At 49.3% G+C, this 21,944-nt stretch overlaps 3 protein-coding genes across 5 annotated transcripts; 1 reads left to right on the forward strand and 2 right to left on the reverse strand.

Annotated features, from left to right (window-relative positions):
* Nucleotides 1-618: 618 nt before the first annotated feature.
* On the reverse strand, nt 619-7,611 carry RPS19 (ribosomal protein S19). The gene is made up of 6 exons (XM_047788784.1): nt 7,459-7,611; nt 6,948-7,018; nt 6,603-6,703; nt 2,196-2,379; nt 1,644-1,698; nt 619-684 (listed from the first exon to the last, which is right to left on the reverse strand). Exons 2-6 carry the CDS (start codon nt 7,016-7,018, stop codon nt 658-660), a joined length of 438 nt encoding a protein of 145 aa, XP_047644740.1. The 5' UTR covers nt 7,459-7,611; the 3' UTR covers nt 619-657.
* Nucleotides 7,612-7,716: 105 nt separating this feature from the next.
* Nucleotides 7,717-20,576, forward strand: LYPD4 (LY6/PLAUR domain containing 4). 2 transcript variants are annotated; one of them, XM_047788781.1, is made up of 5 exons: nt 7,717-8,039; nt 18,788-18,945; nt 19,150-19,293; nt 19,714-20,040; nt 20,307-20,576. In XM_047788781.1, the coding sequence occupies exons 2-5, from the start codon at nt 18,879-18,881 to the stop codon at nt 20,507-20,509; spliced, it is 741 nt and encodes a 246-aa protein (XP_047644737.1). In that variant the 5' UTR covers nt 7,717-8,039; nt 18,788-18,878; the 3' UTR covers nt 20,510-20,576. The 2 variants fall into 2 exon arrangements, with proteins under 2 accessions (XP_047644737.1, XP_047644738.1); XM_047788782.1 differs by lacking the exon at nt 19,150-19,293.
* DMRTC2 (DMRT like family C2) lies at nt 9,308-14,860 on the reverse strand. 2 transcript variants are annotated; one of them, XM_047788779.1, is made up of 9 exons: nt 14,815-14,860; nt 13,550-13,777; nt 13,302-13,459; nt 12,943-13,019; nt 12,494-12,677; nt 12,214-12,340; nt 11,387-11,447; nt 11,068-11,242; nt 9,308-9,863 (listed from the first exon to the last, which is right to left on the reverse strand). In XM_047788779.1, the coding sequence occupies exons 2-9, from the start codon at nt 13,771-13,773 to the stop codon at nt 9,751-9,753; spliced, it is 1,119 nt and encodes a 372-aa protein (XP_047644735.1). In that variant the 5' UTR covers nt 13,774-13,777; nt 14,815-14,860; the 3' UTR covers nt 9,308-9,750. The 2 variants fall into 2 exon arrangements, with proteins under 2 accessions (XP_047644735.1, XP_047644736.1); XM_047788780.1 differs by lacking the exon at nt 14,815-14,860 and having other exon boundaries at nt 9,432-9,863; nt 12,494-12,674; nt 13,550-13,773.
* Nucleotides 20,577-21,944: the final 1,368 nt, after the last annotated feature.

The following is a 21,944-nucleotide window of genomic DNA, read 5'->3' on the forward strand; positions in this document are numbered from 1 at the left end:
TTGTTAACTACTGTACCACGAGAGGAACTCCCACCTTGTGTTTACTATTATATAAACCTCCCAGGACTAACTTTCAATTCCCCAATGGGTGTAGGACCCTTTAGTTTGATACTCAGCATCCAGCAGCCCCTTCAGCACTACACCCCAATTCCATTTATAGCAGGGCCCAGGCCACTAAGATCCCCAAAGTGAAGGCTCCTGTGTAGGCCAGGGAAAGGAGGTGCACACCAGACAGAAGTCACTTTGGGCTGGAACCACATAAAGGGCTGCCTGGAGTGAAGGCTGTCCCTGTCCACCTCCTTCTAGGACCTGAGCCCCACCCCTCCCTCCTGCTGTTTTCAGCAGGGTCCAAGGCCCCAGCTGGGGCCCCAGCTTGAACTTTCAGTTTCTTATTTTCTGAGAACTGCAAAGGCAGATTGTGGGGGGAGGTGCAAGGGTCCCCAGAGTCTAGCATTAGCATTTCACCCACTTGGGGCAGAACTGCTTGAACCAGGAAGGCTAGGCCTCAGGTTGAGTACCACAGCCATTCAGGAAACCCCTGGCCTCTATTTCACAACACAAGGGAAGTGCAGCTCTCCTTCCTCAGGCCCTCCAAATCAAGAGAGATCCAGACTAGCATTATGAATGAGGCAATTTATTAACCCAGCTTCATTTGTTCTAATGCTTCTTGTTGGCAGCTGCCACCTGTAGGAAAACGTGGACAAGAAATTAAAATCAGTTGTGCGGTCTATGTTCACACATTTCACAGTAGCTCCCCTACCACCCATGGGACACCAGACATCCTGATTTGTTGTTTCACATGTATTCATCTCATCGGATCCTTCAGACCTTGGGTACTTCCTCATTTTACAGGATAGTAAACAGGGACTCAAAGGGGAATATTGGAGTGTGATTTCAGTATCTGCCCACTGCCCTGAATCCTCCACACAGCTGCTTTTGTGCCAGGCGTTGCTCTGCCCAGGAAGAGACACTTTCTTCTTCCAGGCCACCCCCAAGTCCCAGAAGGCTGACACCTCCAATCTTTTGACACTTGACTAAGTGACCAAACATTCCAAGGCTCCTAGGAGGCCTGCCTGAGTCAATGATACAGAAAGAAGAAAACCAACAATGGGTTCACGCCAGGCCCTTGGGGCTCCTGTCGCTGTAGCTCACTAAATCCTTGCCACCCTCCTGAAGGAGGCAAGAGCAGAGCACGCTACAGACAGGGAGACTGGCTCTAGGTGGAGGGGCTCTCGGCCATGGTGTCAGCATCTGGATGGAGACCTGGGTTCTGAGTCAGCCCTGCTTTCCTGATCCGATGCTCAGTAGGCATGAAGAATGAGGAGGAAATATTGCAAACGGAAATGGAAATCAGAAGGCTGAGCTGGGAAGAGGGAGTCGCACATGTGGGTACATGCCCTGCAGGAGAAACAAGCCCAGCTAGTGGCACCCTGGGCCTGGGGCATTGCTTCACCAGGGAACCTTCATTTCCAACCAGTTTCCATAGGAAGCCTGTCTGTCAAAAAAAAAAAATATTTTTTTCCTTTTCTTTTTTCCCCTGCAAGCACCCCAACCCCTGGCTTGTCTTCTAAGGGAGGAAACTCCATCTGACAAAGCCAGGCCCCAGAAGCACCCAGGCAGTGACGGATGTACCCAGCCCTCACCTGTCCGGCAATTCTGTCCAGATCTCTCTGTCCCTGAGGTGTCAGTTTGCGGCCCCTGTGCAAGAGAAGAGTCAAGCAGCCCCAGGTGAGTGCAGGCTCTCACCAGTGTTCCTGGCTCCTGCAGGCCTCTCCTGGACACAAATCAGGCCTCCCATGAAGACACCTGGCCACAAGACCACAGGACACCACCCAAGTCACACTGAGGTCTCTAGTCAGCTGCATTCTAACGAGCTGGGGGCAGGAATGGGAGCCCCACCCCCAGCTGAAGAGGTATCGTTTGTGCAAGCATTAGATCAAAAGCCCCGAAAAATCAATTGGGAAAAGTTAACGAGCAGACTAATGAAAGCAGACAGTCGCTAAATTACCTTCTTGGAGCTGGGAGTAGTCAGCTAGAGAGGTCAGGGTGAGGCCCCTCACTGTGTGCTTTTCTGGAAGATCCCTGCCGCCTGAGGGGCAGGTGCAGGCTGCACCACAGCCCTGGCACCCCAGTGCCTGGGGGGTCTGGCCCCAAGGCTCCTCCTCCATCACCCCACCCTCCCCTCCCTTGCTTACCCATCTTGGTCCTTTTCCACCATTTTCAACCCCTCCAGGGCTTGGAGAACCCGACGGGCCACGCTCTTGGAGCCTCTGCTGAAGTGGCTGGGCATGACACCGTTTCTTTGACGACCCCCGTAGATCTTGGTCATGGAGCCGACCCCAGCACCGCCCCGGAGGTATAGGTGCCGTGCGGTGGAAGCTGCCAGGGGTGTAAGGGAGACTTGAGGACCCTTCTTAGACAGAGAAGGCACTTCTCATGCTACAGTCAGGGAAGCTGAGAAGTAGCACCAAGTCCTAGTAGCCGGCCCCCACCCACAGCTCAGGAGACTGGGGTGCACAGGTAGTGGAGAGACTGCCCCAGCTGCGTGGCTGAGGTGGACATGAGGTGCAGTGGGCAGAGCCTGGCAGATGTTTCAGCCTTGACTGTCCAGCTCCACTTGCATGGGGACTCTGAAACGTTCACCTCAGCACCAGGCCTAACAGTCCCTCTCTGACGGCTACTGTGAGGATTCCAGGGATGCGTCAGGTGTTTACTTCCCTTTATAGGAAAGGTAACAGGCTCCAGAGGGTACTCACTAGCTTCATGTCACACAGCTCTGGATGGACAGCCCCTCGAGATGGTTCTGGTTTTCTACCTCAGGGGGCTTCTGAGGAACTGGGGCCCAGATACCAACCACCACATGGCCCTGCCTGAATGAAAGCTCAAGAGTAGGGATTCTAGAGACCAGCATATTAGATTCTACCCAAGAGACTACTCTCAGTCCTGAAGATCAGTGGGGAGTCAGAGTCATTCCTTCAACAAGGATTTGCTGCTAAGAGTCACTATCACTAGGCCATGACCCTCCAGTGCTAAGAGCCAGGGGAGGGCAGGTGGAACTGACCAGGTGAGGAGGGCTCCTCCCCTCCAGCTGCCCCTTCCAGAGTAGTTCCTGCACACTTGTTCTCAGCCCACCCACCCCACCCCACCCTCTAAGATGGTCTCCAGATATAGCCACAGGCTTCAGGGGTCTACAGAGCACAGAACAAACCCTCACCACTTTTCTAAGACCACTCGGAAGTCTCTCCCTGATACCTACTTTTGATCCGAGCTTTCTCTTTCTGGCTGCCCCACGGCATATGGAGCTCCTGGGCCAGGGATTAGATCGAGCCACAGTCAAGATATAAGAAGTTGCGGCAATGCTGGCTCCTTAACCCACTATGCCAGGCTGGGGATCAAACCTGCGTCCCAGCACTCCCAACACGCCACCAACCCTGTTGTGCCACAGCAGGAACTCCCTCTGCTCATTTTAAAACCATACAAGTTCCTGTCATGGTGCAGTGGAAACAAATCTAAGAACCAGGACGTTGCAGGTTTGATCCCTGGCCTCAGATCAGTGGGTTAAGGATCCAGTGTTGTTGTGAGCTGTGGTGTAGGTTGGGAGCTGTAGCTCTGATTTGACCCTTGCCTGGGAACCTCCATATGCTGCAGGTGCGGTCCTAAATAAATAAATAAATACCACACGGCTTGCAGAGAATAAATTCCAATAAAGTCCAACCATACTTTCTTCCAGGGGGCTTTTCACATTTCTCTTATAGTTGCACAAAACTGTCTGGCCTGGTGTCGGGTACTGCTTCTCTCCTGCATCCCTAGGGTGGCTCTTGGGAAACCTGGAGGAGTCACTCCTCACCTCAAACTGTAAAGGACCACACAGCACCCCTAAATCCCAGCTGTGTCCTGCGAGGCCTCCAGGTGGATGAGGGAAGGGTCACACTGCACATGGCAGACCAAACAAGGTTTTCCAAGTGTCTCCACAGCTTAGCAATTCAACAGCTGGCTTTAAGTTCACATCTGTGGCTCCCTCCTGACATAATGGATCATAAATCAGGGGAAGAAAGCCTCTAAGATCTATTTTGCTCAAGCTTTCTCTGCCAAACTTCCACAGTTAAAACAGCAACAAAACACTTCACTAACCTCAACTCACCCCTTAACTCGCTCCCACAATATAGTACCTTCTAGGCCTCATTCTATTAACACAGCATGAGTTGGTGCCTAGCCCTGCGCAAGGGTCTGACTAGCTTCCATCCTACAATAAAATGCATTCACGCGCCCCAATTCAACAGCTGCTCACTGCTGGATAGCTAATGACACACAATGGATTCTTACTTCCCTCCCAAGCAGGCCCTCTGGAGAATTGAGGTCAAGAGGCCTATCCACTGCACCAACCCCTTCAAAGCCCTGCAGCGGTCTCCCCTTGACACTGCTCCTTTCCTTAGAGCAGGTCCCATTCTCCTGCAATGGGTTCTTTCTATCCCTACCCATCACCCCTTACACCACTGCCTGGGGACGTCTCACCCCTTTAGATCTGCACCTCTCCAGACTACCCTCAGGAAAGCCCTGCCATCTATTTCTGCCCTCTCTATGTCCCACACCAAGATCACTACCTGTCTACCCCACGCTGGCTCTTACATGCCTCCAGAATTTGAGCTCCAGTGCAGGTCAATGGCCTATTGTGCTTTAGCCACAAACCCCTGGAGGAGCAAAATAGGCCAAGCTCCCATGATCCAGAGAAAAAGCAAATATGGCACATGCTCTGGTTTTGGAATCAGGCTGCCCTCCACTTCATCTGTTTGTACCTGTTTCCTCTTGGTAACTGAATATCTCCTATGACTTGTGCAGAGTATGAACTGGCAAAACAAAGTGGGAGCACCCTAGACTCTAAATAGAAGTGGACAAATGTTTTGAATGAGGTAGTAGATGGGTCTGTCACAACTATTGCTCCGCCTCAGTTATGAATGTAAACAAAGGGCATGGGTGCACCCCAACAAAATGCACACAGCGAACCTTGGTGCAGAACCACGACCCTGTGCTGCTAAGGCAGCTGGGTAGAGTGAGGCCAAAGGGAGCTTTGGAAACCCGAAGGGAGACCAGCAGGGCAGGCAGGGGACGCACAGCTAGCACGAGGTGTTGGGGAGGGGCACAGCAACTGTAAGGGTGACCAGCAGGCTCACCCAGGTGTGTATTAACCAGGGCTTTCCTGCCATTTTCCCTTAATCTCTCCTTAACTAGAAGAAGTATGAAATGCTGACAAGGGAAGAAAGCTGCTCACCAGCCCCTGGCTAAGTGATGATCTGGTGAATTGTGCCACCATCACTAGCTGGCCTCAAGCATGTCACCTAACCTCCCGAATGTCTACTGCAAACCAACTACCACAAGTCCTGCTTGCGAAGTTTTTATTAGATGCAGATCATACAAAATAAGTATATTGACCTGACTAAATAGGAAAAGCTCTTAAATTCTTTCTCTTCATCTTAAGATCCAAAGCGGCTATGGCCTCTTGGGGTAGGACCAAAGAACACTCAGGACCAGGCAGCCTTGCTTCTTCTCAAGGTGGTCTTGTCCAGGCCCCATCACTACTGACTGCTGTGCCCAAGTGAGTCAACTCAGCTCCTCTTCACCTGCCATATTTTTCTAAAAGCACAAATGTGGGTAAGTGGATTTGCTATCCACCCTACTCCACTCACAGATTTCACCTTTTAGTCCTCGGGTCAGGGGCCGTGGCTGAGTCATGCTGGCCCCTGTGCCCAGCCCAGGGCTTAGAAGAGTAGATCACCCATCTACAAAATATTTCTTCCCACATGCTGGGCAATTTGTGCCAAGGCCAACTCTTTGCAAGGCTATTCTGGGTCCCCCCCCCCACTTCCCAACTCTGCTTTCCATCTATTTCCCACTTGGAGACAAGCTTTGGTCAGGACACGACCACCACTTCAGAGGAAGGCCAAGAGCCCTTAGTGAAGGCCTGCGCAGAGGCAGCTGCCTTGGCACAATCCAGTGCTGAACTCCACCCCCTCTCCCAAAGCAAGCCTCCATGGGGATGGCAGCTTGGAGAAATGCGAAACATTAAAGACAACTGAGACAGTACTACCACTGTGCAATCACTACTTAAGGCAATTCTTTCAAGCTATTACTGGAGGACTAACAAAGTAAGAGAGAGGAACTGGCAGTCAGTATAGGGTGAGGGTAAAATTTTCTTCTCAGCACTTGAAAAGTGCCAAGATTTACAGCAAGGAATGACCTGGTCAGATCTCGAACAATTAGTTAGGAACAACTTGTTAAATACAGAAAAGTAGTCTAGTATGATGATTTGAACATATGAACATAACTCCAGACTTTAAAAGAACAGTGCTGCTCTCTAAAACGAACCATCTCTAGGCAAAATATGTAAACTCATTTGCCCCCCGATTTGCCCCAAGGCTCAGAGAAAAGTACAGATCCTCACACAAAATCTCTTAGTAATGAAGAAAACAGGAATCCAAAATACAAAATTATTGGATGTCACATAAAGCATGAATGAGACTCAAAAGTAACTTCTCAGGGAAATTAAGAGCTTACAGAAGACACCTAGCCTCCCACTCCCCAGCCAAACAAAGGTCCCAGTTCCTCACCAGCTCGTGTGTAGAACCAGTTCTCATCGTAGGGAGCGAGTTCTTTATGCTTGGCCAGCTTGACAGTGTCCACCCATTCAGGGACTTTCAGCTTCCCGGACCTCGGAAAAAGGCACAATTCAGTCTCCAGACTCCATCCAATTCCCTCTCCTCAACACTACTTGGGGTAAAGAGGAGCCCAAAGTGCCCCCAAATAAAAAGGGACTGAAATTCAATCCAGGCCTCATGGAGAAAGGGTGGATTCAAGAGACCTTCAACAGGCCTTCCCAACCAGGAGAGAGCGAGCCTGCGGGCTGAGGCAAAGACTATGGCTTCCACTTACTCAACACCAGTCCCCACACTCACTTTTTGAGAAAGGCTGCCAGAGCTCTGACGAACTCCTGCTGGTTCACATCTTTTACAGTAACTCCAGGCATCTGCAAAAAAGATCAAGTTTGTGAAGGACGATTAGTGGACTGACAAGAGCATAGCCCCAACGCGACCTAAACCGCCGCACTCCCTTCACTTCAGAAGGTCCTACAGGCCGCGGCGCCGGTGAGTCCTAGAGCTCACCGACGCCCACGTTCTCTCTGGGTCGCACGAACACTGCTTACCTGCTTCTTTGTGAAGACGCTGTACGACCCCAGCCCCTGATTCTAGGCCCACCCGGTATTCCCCGCTGCCCCGCCAGGCCCAGCTTCGGTTCCCGGACCGCGCGGATCAGACAAGCCCGGGCTTGCAGCTCGCACGTGGCCGCGGGTCCAGGGGGCGGGGTGGCCCTCACGCGGGGGCTCCGGAGCCCTCAGGCACAAACTGCGGGCTCGGGAGTCGGGCCCCAACGCCCCACGCCCAGCTAGGACCAGAGAACCGGGCTTACCGTGCGGCCTCCGCGCTGCCAGCCAGGGGAAAGGGAGCAACGGGGTTTCCCGGGCGCACAAGTCGGGCGACTGTTATCGCGAGAGTTCCGAAAGATCGCGAGAGTGGGATTCGAACGAGCAGCTCCGCCTCTCTCAGGGCAAAAGGGGCTTCGCCTCTGCGACGTGGGAGGGCGTGGTGTGAGGGTGGAGGCTTGTTTCTCCCCGCCCTAGTCCTGAGCTGGAGGGATCTGGCTTTGTTTGCGGTGATCGTGGATGGAACGAACGGCGGAGGAGATTGTATTTCTTGGCAGAAATTATAGGAAGTTGGGTGGGCATGAAAGAGAGAGCAATCGCCGCCGCTGGCGTGCCTGGCGGGATGACCCTTTTTTTGGAAGTGGCTTGGCTGGCCGGAAGTGGGGCTAGTAAGGGCGGAACTGTGACGTGGAGTCCAAGGTGGGGGCAGGGGAGAAGTGTGGCCACCACCTTCACTTCTCTGACTAGCAGTACTCGCGAGAGCAGAGAGACGGAAGCTCCACCCTTCTTAGGGCGGAAACTGCTTCGCCGAGACCTGGGAGAGCGGAGTGGGAATGAGGCACTGGAGGTGAGGAACATATGAGGGCATGGGCAAAGAGGCGGAGTCGAATTCAGCTCTACCTCCTAGTACCGGAATCCTTAGGTTTATCTTGCCCAATTAGATTTATTTACCTGACTGACCGGTGCAGCATTAGTCAGTCCACTTGCCTTTTCAGCGCTTTAGTCACTCCATTAAGGAAAAAAAAAAAAATTTAAATGGAGACACTGAGATCCTCATTATTTGCCGTCTTTAAAAGTGACTACTGGAGTTCCCGTCGTGGCGCAGTGGTTAACGAATCTGACTAGGAACCATGAGGTTGCGGGTTCGATCCCTGGCCTTACTCAGTGGGTTAAAGGATCCGGCGTTGCCGTGAGCTGTGGTGTAGGTTGCAGACGCGGCTCGGATCCTATGTTGCTGTGGCTCTGGCATAGGCCAGTGACTACAGCTCCGATTCGACCCCTAGCCTGGGAACCTCCACATGCCGTGGGAACGGTCCTAGATAAAGCAAAACAAAACAAAACAAAAACAAACAAACAAAGTGACTACTGGAGTTCCGTCGTGGAGCAGTGGTTTAACAGTGGTTAACGAATCCGACTAGGAACCATGAGGTTTCGGGTTCGGTCCCTGGACTCACTCAGTGGGTTAAGGATCTGGAGTTGCAGTGAGCTGTGGTGTAGGCTGCCAGCAACAGCTCCTATTAGATCCCTAGCCTGGGAACCTCCATGTGCCGCAGGTGCGGCCCTAAAAAGACAAAAAAAAAAAAAAAAAAGAAAGAAAAAAAAGAAAAAAAAAAGAATTAGAGATTACAAAAAAGAACAAGAAAACAGCCAACGTTTGAAAATTAAGACGTTTTACAAAGAAATCTAGGCTTCCAGCTTCCACTGAAAAATCAGAAGATATGGCGATACTGAGCCCACGTTCCTGCCTGGCAACAGTGCGGTAGGGCCAAAAGGGAAGCTGCCTCCCTCCATAGGTAGGGTATACATTTCTCAGTTTTCTAGGGCTCCTCTGGCCTCCTTTACTTATTGATATGATCCACTTAGCCTTATAGGTATTTCAGTCTGTGCTCCTCTCTGTCTATACCTGGCAATTATTGAATTAGTGAATCAACCACTGTCTCCCTTCTACCACTCTTTCTTATCTGGACATAATAAGAAATCCAAGTCTGTAGATATTTGTGGTAGTCACTGAATAATAACTGATTTTCACTTTGGGAAATGAATTGAACAAGTTCTTTCTGTCAGGATAGAATAGGTTAGGCTGCGGTAACAAACAGTCTTCACATCTAAGTGATGTAAAACAACATGTTTATTTCTTTATTTCTAGGCTGAGTCACATAAACCTAGACAGGAAATGAAAATACTTCTGTTTTCACATGCATAGAGACAGCCATGAGTGCACAGGTACAGAATCATGTGTCAAATAAATATCCTGGAACATGAATTCATGCAAAAATCAGTTTAGATACTGGTTAGCCTAAATAGCACAACTCTTTCTTTGTTGGGGAATTTTAAAAGGTTCCAGGAACCAAGGAGGGTAAGAGAATATCCACCTTTAGCCAAGGAAATGCCCCTGCTATAAAAGAAACCAAAAGCTAACAAAGTACCAGAGAGCTTTAAAAAAGCCTGGAGCTTGTACTACATTCAATTCCATGCATAAATCCATATGTAAAATACCAAATATGCAATGCCTTCAGGCTGTTGCCTCCTGTACCAGCGAGGCCTCCACCTTTGGGCTTCTAGCTTAGGAGGGAGATGGACCCCAGACGCCCAATGTGCAGAGCCATGGAGGGGGCTGGACTGGGTCGGAGAGAGGGGCCAACAGGCTGGAATCCTCTTCCTCCAGCAGGAGCTACAGGCAGGAAGGAAGAGGGCAGGACCAGGTCACGTCCATCTCCATTCCCAGCAAACCCTCTTTTTTACCCCATTTAATCCAGGCCCATGTTTGTTTACCTGGGTTATAGCAAATGCTTCCTTGCCAGTGATTTTCCCATCTCCAGTCTTGCCTTGTCCAATCCCTTCATCACAGCCACCATACTTACCTTTCTAAAGCTCAGGGTCTCTGAATACGTCCCTGCCTAGCTCAGAAACATTCCCTGGCTCCCTTCATGTACAGCTGCTGGTCTAGATACCTAAGCCTGGCATGCCAGACCTCCATGATGAGAAGCCCCTCCAACCTCATCTCTTTCTGTTCCAGCAGTTCCCTCAGGTCAGTTTCCTCATCCACAGACCATGCCCAACCCATCAATTTTTTTGTGTGTCTTTTGTCCTTTTGCAGCTGCATCCGCGGCATATGGAGGTTCCCAGGCTAGGGGTCTAATCGGAGCTGTAGCCACTGGCCTATGCCAGAGCCACAGCAGCGTGGGATCTGAGCCGCATCTGCGAACTACACCACAGCTCACAGCAACGCTGGATCCTTAACCCACTAAGCAAGGCCATGGATGAAACCTGCAACCTCATGGTTCTTAGTTGGATTCGTTAACCACCGAGCCACGATGGGAACTCCCCAACCCACCATTTTGGACAGGAGAATTCTCAGCCTTCCTTTTCTGTCATGAAAAAAATAGGTATTTTTCATGTCTAAGAGTCTTCTAATTCTCTCCAGGTTTGTCACTGAGCATTGTGAAGGCATCTGGATTTCCCAAATAGAATGGAAGTTCCTTGAAGGCAGTTATCAAATCTTCCACTCCAGACCCTTGTTACCTCTCTAGACTTCAGCAGGCAGCTTGGGTCGAGAGAAAAAGGCTTGGGCTGGAGTCAGGAGACCAGGCTTTGCCACTGTCTTATTAATGTCCTCAGGCAAGTCCCTACCTCTCTCAGGGCTTCATTTTCCTAGACATCAGGGCACTGAACATTTGCTTTTGAGCATAGAAAGGGTAGACTGAACTCACTGAACAACTCTCAATTGTAGTCCCAGGGACTAGGTTGAAAAGCTTGGGGCCTGGGATCTTCCAACCTGTTGACTCCCTGATCTCCTTGTTTAGTCCCTGCTTACACCAGTACCTCCATTTCCCAGCCATGCCTATCACATCCTCTCCTTTTAGGGAGTAGGTTACCTGGTGGGCCACAAGGGTGGAGCAGGGAGATCCAGGCAGGACTGGAGGGGCCAGAAGGAGTCAGGCGAGATGTCTGACACGAATCTTTCAGCCCCACAAGAGCCTCAGCTGCCTCCTGTTGCAGCTGCTGCTCTGAGGAGGCAGAGGTCAAGGCCAGGCGAGAGGCTCCAGGGGCCTGCCAAGGAAAGAGGGAGAAGCAGACTGGGAATCCCCACCCTCCAGCTGACCCCTCTGTCCCTGGTACTTCATCATCCCCTACTCTTCCCTTCCCAAACCCAACTTCCTCCCAGGGTCCTGGATCCCATTTCTTTCCCAGGACCTGTGGCTGCGGCAGAAGAGGGTCTGGGGTGCCACAGGGTTGAAGTATCAGAGCTGAGCATCTAGAAATAAGAAACGATGCCAGGGGGATTAAACACATGGACAGACATGTACACATGGAAAGAGGGGCCAGATTTTGCTATGTTCTGATGTGGGAATCTAAGTGCCTACTGGGTCATTAGGCTTTGTGACCTTGGGCAAATCCCTTCCTGTCTTGGCCTGCTCTGTTTTCTGTAAAGTGAAAATCTGTCAGCTTCCTCCTACCAGGGCTACTGTGAGGATTATGGGAAATAAAAAAAACCTGATGAAACATCTAGGGGGATTGGGATGACTGTTCTTGTCCTTCCAGAGTCTTGAGTCCTTCCCTCCTAGTTCCCCAATCCCCATGGAACTTGAGCAGCAGCTTGGCCCACCTTTAGGAAGCTTTCTCTAGTGGCCTCTGGCCTCTCTCCTAGGCCTCTGAGGCTCTAACCATCATATCCCCCCAACCCCTCACCTCAGCAGGCAGTTCAACTCCATGTTATTTGTTTAAATGGATTTAATAGCCACTGTTTGTTTAAGGTGAAGGTTTTGTGCTAGATGTTTTCCAAATATTATTGCTAATTCTCTTTATTACCAAGAGGTAACAGTATATCCAATTTACTGATAGAAAAACAGGCTCAGAGAGATAAAGATATTTGTACAAAGGTTCACAGCTAGGCAAGGGCAGGGCTAGGAGAGCTCTGCCTCACCCATCAGTCTGAGACCTTTTCTTTTTCCTTATCATCTACGATAGTGTCCAGCACAGAGTTAGGCACATCATAACACATATTCTTTTTCCCTACTCACGTTTGGGGCAGGGTAGAGGGCCCTTGGGATTCTCCAGAAAGAGAAGCTGTCAGTATTGGGCGAGATCCTGTGGAGGTTGGGAGGTGCCCATGAGTGGGCAGCCGGAGGGCAGTGCCAGGGTCAAAGCCTAATGAGGCCAAGAGAATGCAGAGTATATAGGGGGTCAGAGGTCATGTATTCTGTCCCCCTTCTTACTCTGTATCCTTTTCCTCTTCTCTCTCTGATACAGTGGTACATAGTTATTCAAATACCTGTTGAATTAATGCTAAGTTCATCTTACCTGGGAAAGGATGCAGAGGGACAGCAGGTTCTTGGCATAACAAGCGGCATACTACTGGGGTTGCCATGGAAAGGCCTGGAGACAGCCAGTGTCCAGGGCTCCAAGGACCCGGAGGCACTGGAGTCCAGGGCAAAGGCAAGGCTTCTGGGGGACGGCTGAGCAGCAGAGGCCCCCAGGAGTTCTCCTACAAGGGAAGGGGGTGTAGGCTGGAGTCAGTCCAAGGCTGGGTATGTTCTGTGTTGGAGGTAGGACCCCAAAACTTCAGTGCCTAAAGGGCTGTTAAATCCCACCCCCTCATTTTGCCCATGGATGAGAAGTGATTTGCCCAAGATGATACAGCAAGTCAGCGCTGGACTTTGAAGCCAGGTGTTGAGGGTATGGAGGAAGGGGTCTGGGTAGGGGCTAGGATAGAGGTAGGGGCCCTCCCTCAGGGCCCAGGCTCTCCTTACCTTGCCAGGGGGTGTCAGTGCCAGTGGGACTGCCCTATGGGGGGTCTGAGGCTGGGGTGCTATGTTCTCCTTTCCAGCTGTGAGGAATTGGGAGAGCTTTGGTGAGCTCTTTCTCCTGACCGCCATCCTACCCCAACCCCAAACTGAAATCTTATCTCTCTTTGTCCCTTTTCTGCCCACAGATCTCACTGCCTCCTCCCAACACTTGATCATATTTTATAGTTAGGGAGGGTAAGGCCCAGAGAGTAGAAACACCTTGACAAAGGTCACACACCAATTCAGTGGCAGAACTGGGACTGTTCCCCACTTATGCTTTCCCTGCCAAAATTCCTGCCCTGATCCTAGCCAGATACACTCACGATGGATGCCTGGTTGAGCGACTCCCTTCTTGACACAGCTGGGAGCTTTGGGAGGAGCTGCCCCTCTCCTCATCAGTCCCTGAGCCAGGTGTCTCTTTAGTTGCACCTCCTGCTGTCTACGCAAGGCCACCTGGGCAGCCATGACCCTTCGGCGCTCCCTAAAGAGGAGGGGAGGGTGGCGAGTTAAGTCAAGTCAGCCACCTTTTAGATGAGGCTTATCCTCTCCCTTCCCTGGATCTCATACTCACAAGATGAGGACACATTTGTGACACTCGCAAGCCTGAAAGAGGCAGAGGCGCTTGTGGCCCTTCAGGTGGGCAGTGACACCATGGTTGCGGCAGCGGGCACAGGTTGGAGAGCGACTGACAGCTCTCTTGGGGATAAGCTCCATTCCCTGGGGGGTTCTGGTCTCATCCCCTGGGGCAGAGTCTGAAGGGCAGTGGTGGACAATAGGCATTTCATTGGGTTCCATGAATCTAGGGGTGGGAGTGGAGGGTCAGGATGGCCACATGGGCCCTCTCCTGACCAGCCCTCTTGCTTCTGGGAGGCCACACCTGAAGGGTTTTCCATTTCACCCACCCCAGGACTCAGCTGTCACCTTCCACTCTCCCCTGGCTTTCTCCCTTCTTCACTAATCCTAGGGCATCCTCCTTCCTAGTCATCCCTCCTTCTCCAGAACCTCTCTCCTCTTATGTATCTTTTGATCCAAATGTTATTCTCCTCTGCTCACCAGTACCTTCCCAGGGGCAATTCCCACTACTGGGCATACTGGTGCACTCCCAGGCCCCTGCAACAGTTCTTATAACCCCTTTCCACTAGCACCCCATTCCTACAGTTTCCCTGGCAGCCTCTTCAACAATTATCATCCTTCCCTCCTGCATTTATCCAATTCCTACACATACTCTATAATCCCCTTTCAATATTCAGCCTCAATTCAATGCCCTGAAAGTCAATTTCCCCCTTAAACTTCACCCTTTTAATCAGAACACTCCCTTGCACCCCAGTAACCATATCATTCTCAGGGATCCCTTGTCCCACCTTCAAGAATTATTATCATTCTCTCAGCAAAGGTTCACTGAGGCCCTTTCACATGCCAGGCCCTGATTTAGGCCCAAAGCCCTCTCCTACAGCCCAGATTTCTCTCTTGTATCCATACACCTTCCAAACTGAGACAAACTCGCGCAGGCACAGCGCTGGGCCTTCACGCGCCTTCGCACTCTCCCAACAACTCGCCTCACGCCTGGCCTCCCCAAGCAGCTGTTCCTCGCGCACCCCCTCCTGCAGCTGCCCCCCCAAACGCAGGGCCCGTGGCCCCGCCCCGATCCTGAGTCCCAGGGAGGGGGCGGGCTCGGGAGCGCGCTGAGGGGCCGCGCGGTGGGGGAGGGACGAAGGGGGCGCGAGGAGCGCGAGGGGGGAGGCGAGGGGATGCCTGGGGCCGGGGTCCAGCACAAGAGAGGGAGGGGAAGGCACCGGGAGCGGCGGGGGCGTGTTCGTGGCGTCAGCCCTGGGTTACCACAGCCTCGAGCAGAGTCAGATTCAGACAGGAGGAAGCAAAAGGAAGTCGTGAGGCAGTGCTGTGAGGAACGGCCACTCTCGCGCCACTTTTCCCGCCCCTTCTCACAAGGACCAATGAGCTTCAAGTACTGCTACAAGCTGCGGAGGCGAGCAACCAATGCACTTGAAGATCCTGCACTGATGGCCCACCCTTTTACCTCTGGGCCGCCTCTCCTCGCGGGGGACTACCAGGCCAGCCAATAGCGCGTCGAGTTGAGTCCCGCGCCGCTTCTCCTTCCCGGTGTGATTTGCTTTCCCAGATTGTTCTTAGCCCTTTGGAGGCGGTGGCCAATAGGGCGTCGAGTACCGCGTAGGGACAAGGCTGGCCCTGCCCCCCAGGAACCGCCGTCCGGTTCCCCAGTCGAGCGTTGACCCGGACCCATCTGCGCACGCGCAGTCCCGCCATTTGGCCTGCACTGCTCTTCCCCGCGTGGACGCCCACGTTTTCTCTCATTTCTTTCCCTGTTTCAACTACTCATCTACCCTTCTCCGTTTATACTCCCTACCCTGTGATCCCTGTGACCTTCCTTGGTCCTATGCTCTCGTGTAAAGCCTCTTATATCTCTCTTGTGTCAGTGTCGATTTAAGTAAATTTGACTTCTTCTTTCTCTCAGAGTCTCTGCCTGTTGATCCTGCTGATTTTGGGGACCTCTTTCTTCACCTGCCTCCTTCCCTCATAGTCTGTCCCCCTACCCCTTGGATTCCTAAGACAATTCTGTGTTTTTTCTGTCCTTTTAGTTTCGCTCTCTATCCTATTTGTCCCCTTTTCTCTGTGCGCCCCACCCTGTCTCCTTTTGTCCCTTTCAGCCTCTGAGATTATCTCCCCTCTCCCCTGAGAACCTGGTCTTTGTGCTCCACCCACTCCTCATTTTTCTGCCACTATCGTTTGTGATTGTGTGCTTCCCTGCTACGTTCCATTCCAATAGTTTGCTCCTCCTTCTTTCTGTGGTTTCTCTTTTGTAGGGGTAGCATCTTCTCTAACCACTCACTCCATCCCTCTTTTCTTGAGGATTTCTTTTCATTCCCTTCTGGTTGTGTCTCTGCTTGTGCTCAGATTGCTGGGTCCTGTAGTTTTGTGTTCCGAGTTGGTGTGTGCAATCTTTTCTGCTTGATCCAACTCCTTTGTTTGATCCTTTGCCAGCCTTCTTTTCTCCTTCCTGTGTCCGGTCTTTTCTGCTGGTCTCTGCCTCCTACAGGATCTGGGTTACAGATCCTGTGTGTCAGGTAGTCTGGACAGAAAAGGGTGGCAGAAGTGACTTCTTGCTGGACTGCTGTGCAAGGGAGAGAGGTACAGGAGAATGTTGGAAAGATTGTTTGGGGTCAGTCTGGGGGGCAAAGAGTGGGTGTGTGGTAGGCTTGAATGCCAACTAAAGAGGTTGACCTTGATCCTTCAGATAGTGGTGAGAGAGGGGAACTAACATTTTTTTTTTTTGGTCTTTTTTTAGGGCCGCACCCACAGCATATGGAGGTTCCCAGGCTAAGGGTCCAATCAGAGTTGTAGCTGCTGGCCTATACCACAGCCACAGCAACTCTGGATCCCAGCCACATCTTTGATCTACACCACAGCTCACGGCATCGCCGGATCCTTAACCCACTGATTGAGGCCGGGGATCAAACCTGTGTCTTCATGGATGCTAGTCAGATTTGTTTCCACTGAGCCATAACGGGAACTTGGAACTAAAATTTTTGGAGAGCTTTAGCACTTGCCAGGCACTTTATACAAGTAAACTTATTAATTTTCAACAATGACCATAGGAGATATATTATTAATAGATTTTATAGATGAGTTCAATAAGATGAACAAGATCACACAGCTAGTAAGTGGAGAGGTAAAGATTCCAATGTGGTCTACTTTTGAGTCCAAAACCTGGGAACTTTGTACTTCCTACACTGTCTTAGTTATTGCCAGTAATCCTCGATTCCCCACTTTTATTCTCAAACTTTTTATTCTCCTGTAGGCACTAATTTCAGGTGGCTAATACATATTTTTTATGTTCTTGTAAGATGTGCAGTGTTTTATGTGCATGTTTTAATTTGTGCAAGTGACGTTGTATTATTTACTATTTAAAATAATCAGCACTGTTTTTATGATCCATCCATGTATATGTGATGTGTGCCTCTAACTAGCTGCTTCTTTTTTTTTTTTCTGTCTTTTCTAGGGTCGCACATTTGGATACATTGCATTTCTCTGACTGTTTTCCAGCTTGACTGTTTCTTCACAAGCTTGTTAGCCTTTCTGAGAATTGCCTCTTCATATGCTTGGCCCATTTCCCTACTGGGATTATTCCTTTTCTCTCTCTTTTGTCAATTTGCCTGAGATCCTTGTTCATTCTCATTGGTTTAAGACATTGCGTATGCTCTTCTTAAGTTTTAGAAACTTACCCACTTTATCTGGGTTCTCAAGTTTATAAGTGTAGAGTTTTGTTAAGGATAATTTTATTATTCTTCGAACACATAATGTCTGTTAATTCCTATTTTTTATTCTGTATTTTATTTGCATCTTCTGTTTTTTTTCTCTTGACTAGATTTGCTGGATAATTATCTTAATAATATTGTCAAAGAGTGAATGTCAGTTTTTTGTAATAATTTTTTGTTGTTTTCTGTTTCATTGATTTCTGTCATCATCTTTATTTCTATCCCTCTTTTGAGGGGAATGCTTTCTTGCCCCTTATATAACTTCTTGAGTTAATTCATAAACATATTTTTAAATGCTTTTTTTGTTTCCTGATAAATATATTTAAATTATAAATTTACTCCTAAATACTGATTTAGAGAGTTCCCTTATGGTGCAGTAGGTTAGTGATCTGGTGTTGTCACTGCAGTGGCTCAGGTCGCTGCTGTGACTGGGTTCAATCTGTGGCCTGGGAATTTCCACACGCTTCAGGTGTGGCCAAAAAAATGACAGTGCTTGATCCTTAACCCACTGAGCCACCAGGGAACTCCAGAAAAAAAGTCTTTTGATTGTGAAATGGTTTCTGGCTCACAAGAAGTTGCAAAAATATATAATGTCCCTTAAACCCTTCTTGTGGTTTCCCATAGGGACATTCTGTATAACTGTAGTATGTGAGCAGGAAATTGACATTGTTAGAGTACTCTTAACTAAATTTTGGACTTTATTCAGTTTTCATCAGATTTTACATGCATTTGTGTGTGTGTGTGTGTGTGTGTGAGAGAGAGAGAAACGTGTAGTATGTTTGCTATTATTCAGTTCTAAATACTTTTAAATTTCTTTCTTTCTTTCTTTCTCTTTCTTTCTTTCTTTCTTTCTTTCTTTCTTTCTTTCTTTCTTTCTTTCTTTCTTTCTTTCTTTCTCTCTCTCTCTCTCTCTCTCTCTCTCTCTCTCTCTCTCTCTCTCTCTCTCTCTCTTTCTTTCTTTTTACAGCCGCACCTATGGCATATGGAAGTTCCCAGGCTAGGGGTCAAATTGGAGCTGTAGCTGCTGGCCTATGCCAGAGCCATAGCAACACTTGATCTGAGCTGCATCTGTGACCTACACTGCAGCTTGTGGCAGTGCTGAATCCTTAACTTACTGAGTGAGGCCAGGGATTGAATGGGCATCCTCACAGACACTATGTTGGGTTCTTAACCCACTGAACCACAACAGGAACTCCTTTAATTTCTTTTTTGAGTAAAGAGTTATTTAGTAATATTTTAGTTAACTCCCACAGGCGTCTGTTGTTCTGATTTCATTGTCTCTGGATGGAGAACCGCCTATGTAATAGAGATCCTTTGAATAAGCCAGCATTCTCTGCTCAGCACCATGTCCAATGGCAGAACCTAAGCAGGAGAGTGAGAGTCAGGATTTGAGAAGCTAATGTGGTGGGTTCAGGTTGGGTTGGAAGGGACACTATGGAGATGAGAAGACCTGTGTCCCTGTAGGTCTCAGCAGGGAGCCTGTGTCACAGAAACTGACAATCAACTTTCTGCTCCAGAAACAGTGACCCAGAGGCGGGGACTGACAAGAACCAAGCTTAAGACCTAGAACGAAATTGGTTCCAGCATCTAGGACCCAGACACAGGACCATGGGACTCCAGCATTTGAGCCCTGTGCAGCTGCTCTGTCTCCTGGGGGCCATCTCCACTCTGCCTCGTATGTCCTGTGGGGCTGGATACTTAGGGACCCTTTTGGTGGTGGGAGGGGGAGGCTGGGTTGATGTCACTGGGGGAAGGACAGCTTGGTGTCTGGGTTCCTGGGGGGACAGGATCTATGGCGGCTGAGCTCTTGATCATCTGTTCAGGGGCTCTGAGGAGGCGATGTGCAGGGCAGATGACTGGAAGAACATTCTCTCTTTAGGGGCTGGAGCTCTCTTGTGCTATGAAGCATCAGCTTCACTATTTAGAGCTGTTAGCCTCCATAACTGGCAGTGGGTTCTGCTGAGGAGCATGGTGTGCAAGCTGAATGAGGGCTGTGAGGAGACCCTGGTGCTCTTCGAGACAGGTGAACAGGATGACTTTGCTCCAGTTTTTTGACTTGCTCTTCTGACTTCCACCTCCATTCCCAGCACCCAGGGACTCTGGACTCGAGTTTCAGATGTTTACCCCATTGTATCTTTGGGAACAATGTCAAGACCCTGGCAGGAGAGGGTCAGGACTCAGCTGGTTGTGGTGTGGGCTGGAGAAGGGGACAGGATGGAAGCGGGCAGATACCAGGGAGAGAGAAGCAGAGATGCTCCTGCAGGGAGAGGAGTGAGGAAGGACAGAGATCTGGGGAAGCTGAGGAGCAGGTGGACACTGGGTGAGAGGCAAAGTTGGGGATGGGGCAGGGTGAGCAGGAAGGGGGTGACGAGGTTGGGGTGGGAAGTTGGATTGGGTGTGGCCAACAACACTGATCAGAACTCTCTAATCTTCTGTTCTTCAGGGACCAGAAGGGGAGTGGTGGGTTTTAAAGGCTGCAGCCCAGCTGCATCTTACCCTCCGCAAGTTTCCTACCTCATTTCACCACCAGGATTGTCCATTGCCTCCTATAGCCGTATCTGCCGGACGTATCTCTGCAATAACCTCACTGACATGGATCATTTCGTGAAACTCAAAGCCAACACTTCTAAGACTTTAGCATTTTCATCCCATAGTTGTCCAACTTGTGTTGGTGAGCACTCTAAGAGTTGCCTCCCCAATTTTGTCACCACTGAGTCTTGCCCCACCAGTGCCACTAAGTGTTACAGTTCCACCTTGAAATTTCAGGCAGGTGAGAGGAAAGAGACTTTTTTCTCAAATGCCTGCTCTATGTCAGGTGCTGTCTGGTGCCTTCCCATCTCTGAGGGAGGTGGGTGGGACTCAGAGAGGGGACTGGGGTGCAGCAGCATGTAATTCCAAGGAGGAGGGAGGGAGGTGCTTGGTGCCTGAGTGGTTGGTGGGAGAGCAGGTGTCCTGGCTTGTGAGGGGTGTCTGGAAGGAGGGGCAGGGCATTTGAGCCTTAAATGTGTCCATGACTCCTCCTTCTTTTCCTTACAGGATCTCTCAATACCACTTTCCTCTTCATGGGCTGTGCTCGTGAACAGGCCAAAATTTTAGCCCATTTTCACCATATCGGTAGCATCAGAGTCACTGAGGTCATTAACATCTTAGAGAAGGCCCAGCTGGCTGGTGCCCAGCTCTCTAGTCGGAGTTCTGCTGGGGGCATCCTCTTAGGCTTCCTGCTTGCCTTCAGGGACTGATGATTTAGCTGGACCAGACAAACTTACCCCTTCACATAGCCAAATAAAGTTATAGAGTTGCCTTTCCGCTTTGTCCTGTGGTCCATGAGGGTTGTGGAGGTGTGGAAGGTCTGAGGAGGGCCAGATGTGTCCAGGGAGGCGGAGGGGAGGGATGGGCAGTGGGTAGTGCTTACAATGAAATGAGCAGGGGTTTGGGGGACAAGGGCCACAGGAAAACTGACAGAATCATTCATGCCCAGAATCCAGGAGGAATGCAAACACTCCCCTTTTTCTCCTCCTTCTGAGGATCTGAGCTCTAGCCTAGGTTCAGCCACTGACTTAGAGATTTTTTCCAAATCTCCTCCTTTTCTGAGCCTCCATTTCCTCCCCTTTATGATGAAGGCCTTATGAATCAGAGCTATGTCTCATCAGGGCAGTTTTTAAATACTCACTGTTGGGCAAAAACACGTGAAAAGATGTTCAACATCACTAATTATTAGAGAAACGCAAACAAAAAACAAAATGAGGTATCACCTCACACCAGCCAGAACAGCCATCATCAAAGTCTACAAACATGTTGGAGAGGGTGTGGGGAAAAGGGAGCCCTCCTACACTGCTGGTGGGAATGTAAATTGGTGCAACCGCTTTGGAGAACAGTATGTAGTTTCCTTAAAAAAACTAAACATGGAACTACCATATGATCCAGCGATCCCACCCCGGGCATATATCTGGAGAAAACCATAATATGAAAAGATACATGCACACCAATATTCATTGCAGCACTATTTACAATAGCCAAGACATGGAAGCAACCTAAATGTTCATAGATTGAGGGGTGGATAAAGAATATGTGGTACATATATGCAATGGATTATTACTCAGCCATAAAAAAGAACAAAATAATGCCATTTGCAGCAACATGGATAGATCTAGAGATTATCATACTAAGCAAAATAAGACAAAGACAAATGTGACATAACTCATGTGGAATCTAATATCATACAAAAAACTTATTTGAAAAACATAAAAACTCACAGATTTCAAAACTAAACTTATGGTTACCAAAGGGGAAACCATGGTGATGAGGGATAAGTTAGGAGGATGGGATTAACATATACACACTGCTATACATAAAACAGGTAATTAATTAATAAGAACATACTGTATAGCACAGGGAGGTCTATTCAATGTTCTTTAATAACCTATACAGGAAAAAGAATATATATATATATATATATATATATATATATATATATATATATATATATGTATATAGCACAGGGAGGTCTATTCAATGTTCTTTAATAACCTATACAGGAAAAAGAATATATATATATATATATATATATATATATATATATATATATATATGTATTTGTATAAGTGATTCACTTTGCTGTACACCTGAAACTAATACAACATTTAAATCAACTATACTCCAATAATACATATAAAA

The sequence above is a fragment of the Phacochoerus africanus genome, chromosome 8, assembly GCF_016906955.1.
Source record: "Phacochoerus africanus isolate WHEZ1 chromosome 8, ROS_Pafr_v1, whole genome shotgun sequence".
Lineage (NCBI taxonomy): Eukaryota > Metazoa > Chordata > Mammalia > Artiodactyla > Suidae > Phacochoerus > Phacochoerus africanus.

Coding starts and splice junctions, on each gene's coding strand:
- RPS19 (XM_047788784.1), bottom strand. CDS start 7,018: ATGCCTGGAGTTACTGTAAAAGATGTGAACCAGCAGGAGTTCGTCAGA. Junction 2,380..6,602: donor CTGGTTCTACACACGAGCTG/GTGAGGAACTGG, acceptor CACCCCTGGCAG/CTTCCACCGCACGGCACCTA. Junction 1,699..2,195: donor GTGGAAAAGGACCAAGATGG/GTAAGCAAGGGA, acceptor TCTCTTGCACAG/GGGCCGCAAACTGACACCTC.
- DMRTC2 (XM_047788779.1), bottom strand. CDS start 13,773: ATGGAACCCAATGAAATGCCTATTGTCCACCACTGCCCTTCAGACTCT. Junction 13,460..13,549: donor CACAAATGTGTCCTCATCTT/GTGAGTATGAGA, acceptor CCTCCTCTTTAG/GGAGCGCCGAAGGGTCATGG. Junction 12,341..12,493: donor CCCTCTGCATCCTTTCCCAG/GTAAGATGAACT, acceptor TGGCCTCATTAG/GCTTTGACCCTGGCACTGCC.
- LYPD4 (XM_047788781.1), top strand. CDS start 18,879: ATGGGACTCCAGCATTTGAGCCCTGTGCAGCTGCTCTGTCTCCTGGGG. Junction 18,946..19,149: donor GGCCATCTCCACTCTGCCTC/GTATGTCCTGTG, acceptor TTCTCTCTTTAG/GGGCTGGAGCTCTCTTGTGC. Junction 19,294..19,713: donor CCTGGTGCTCTTCGAGACAG/GTGAACAGGATG, acceptor TCTGTTCTTCAG/GGACCAGAAGGGGAGTGGTG.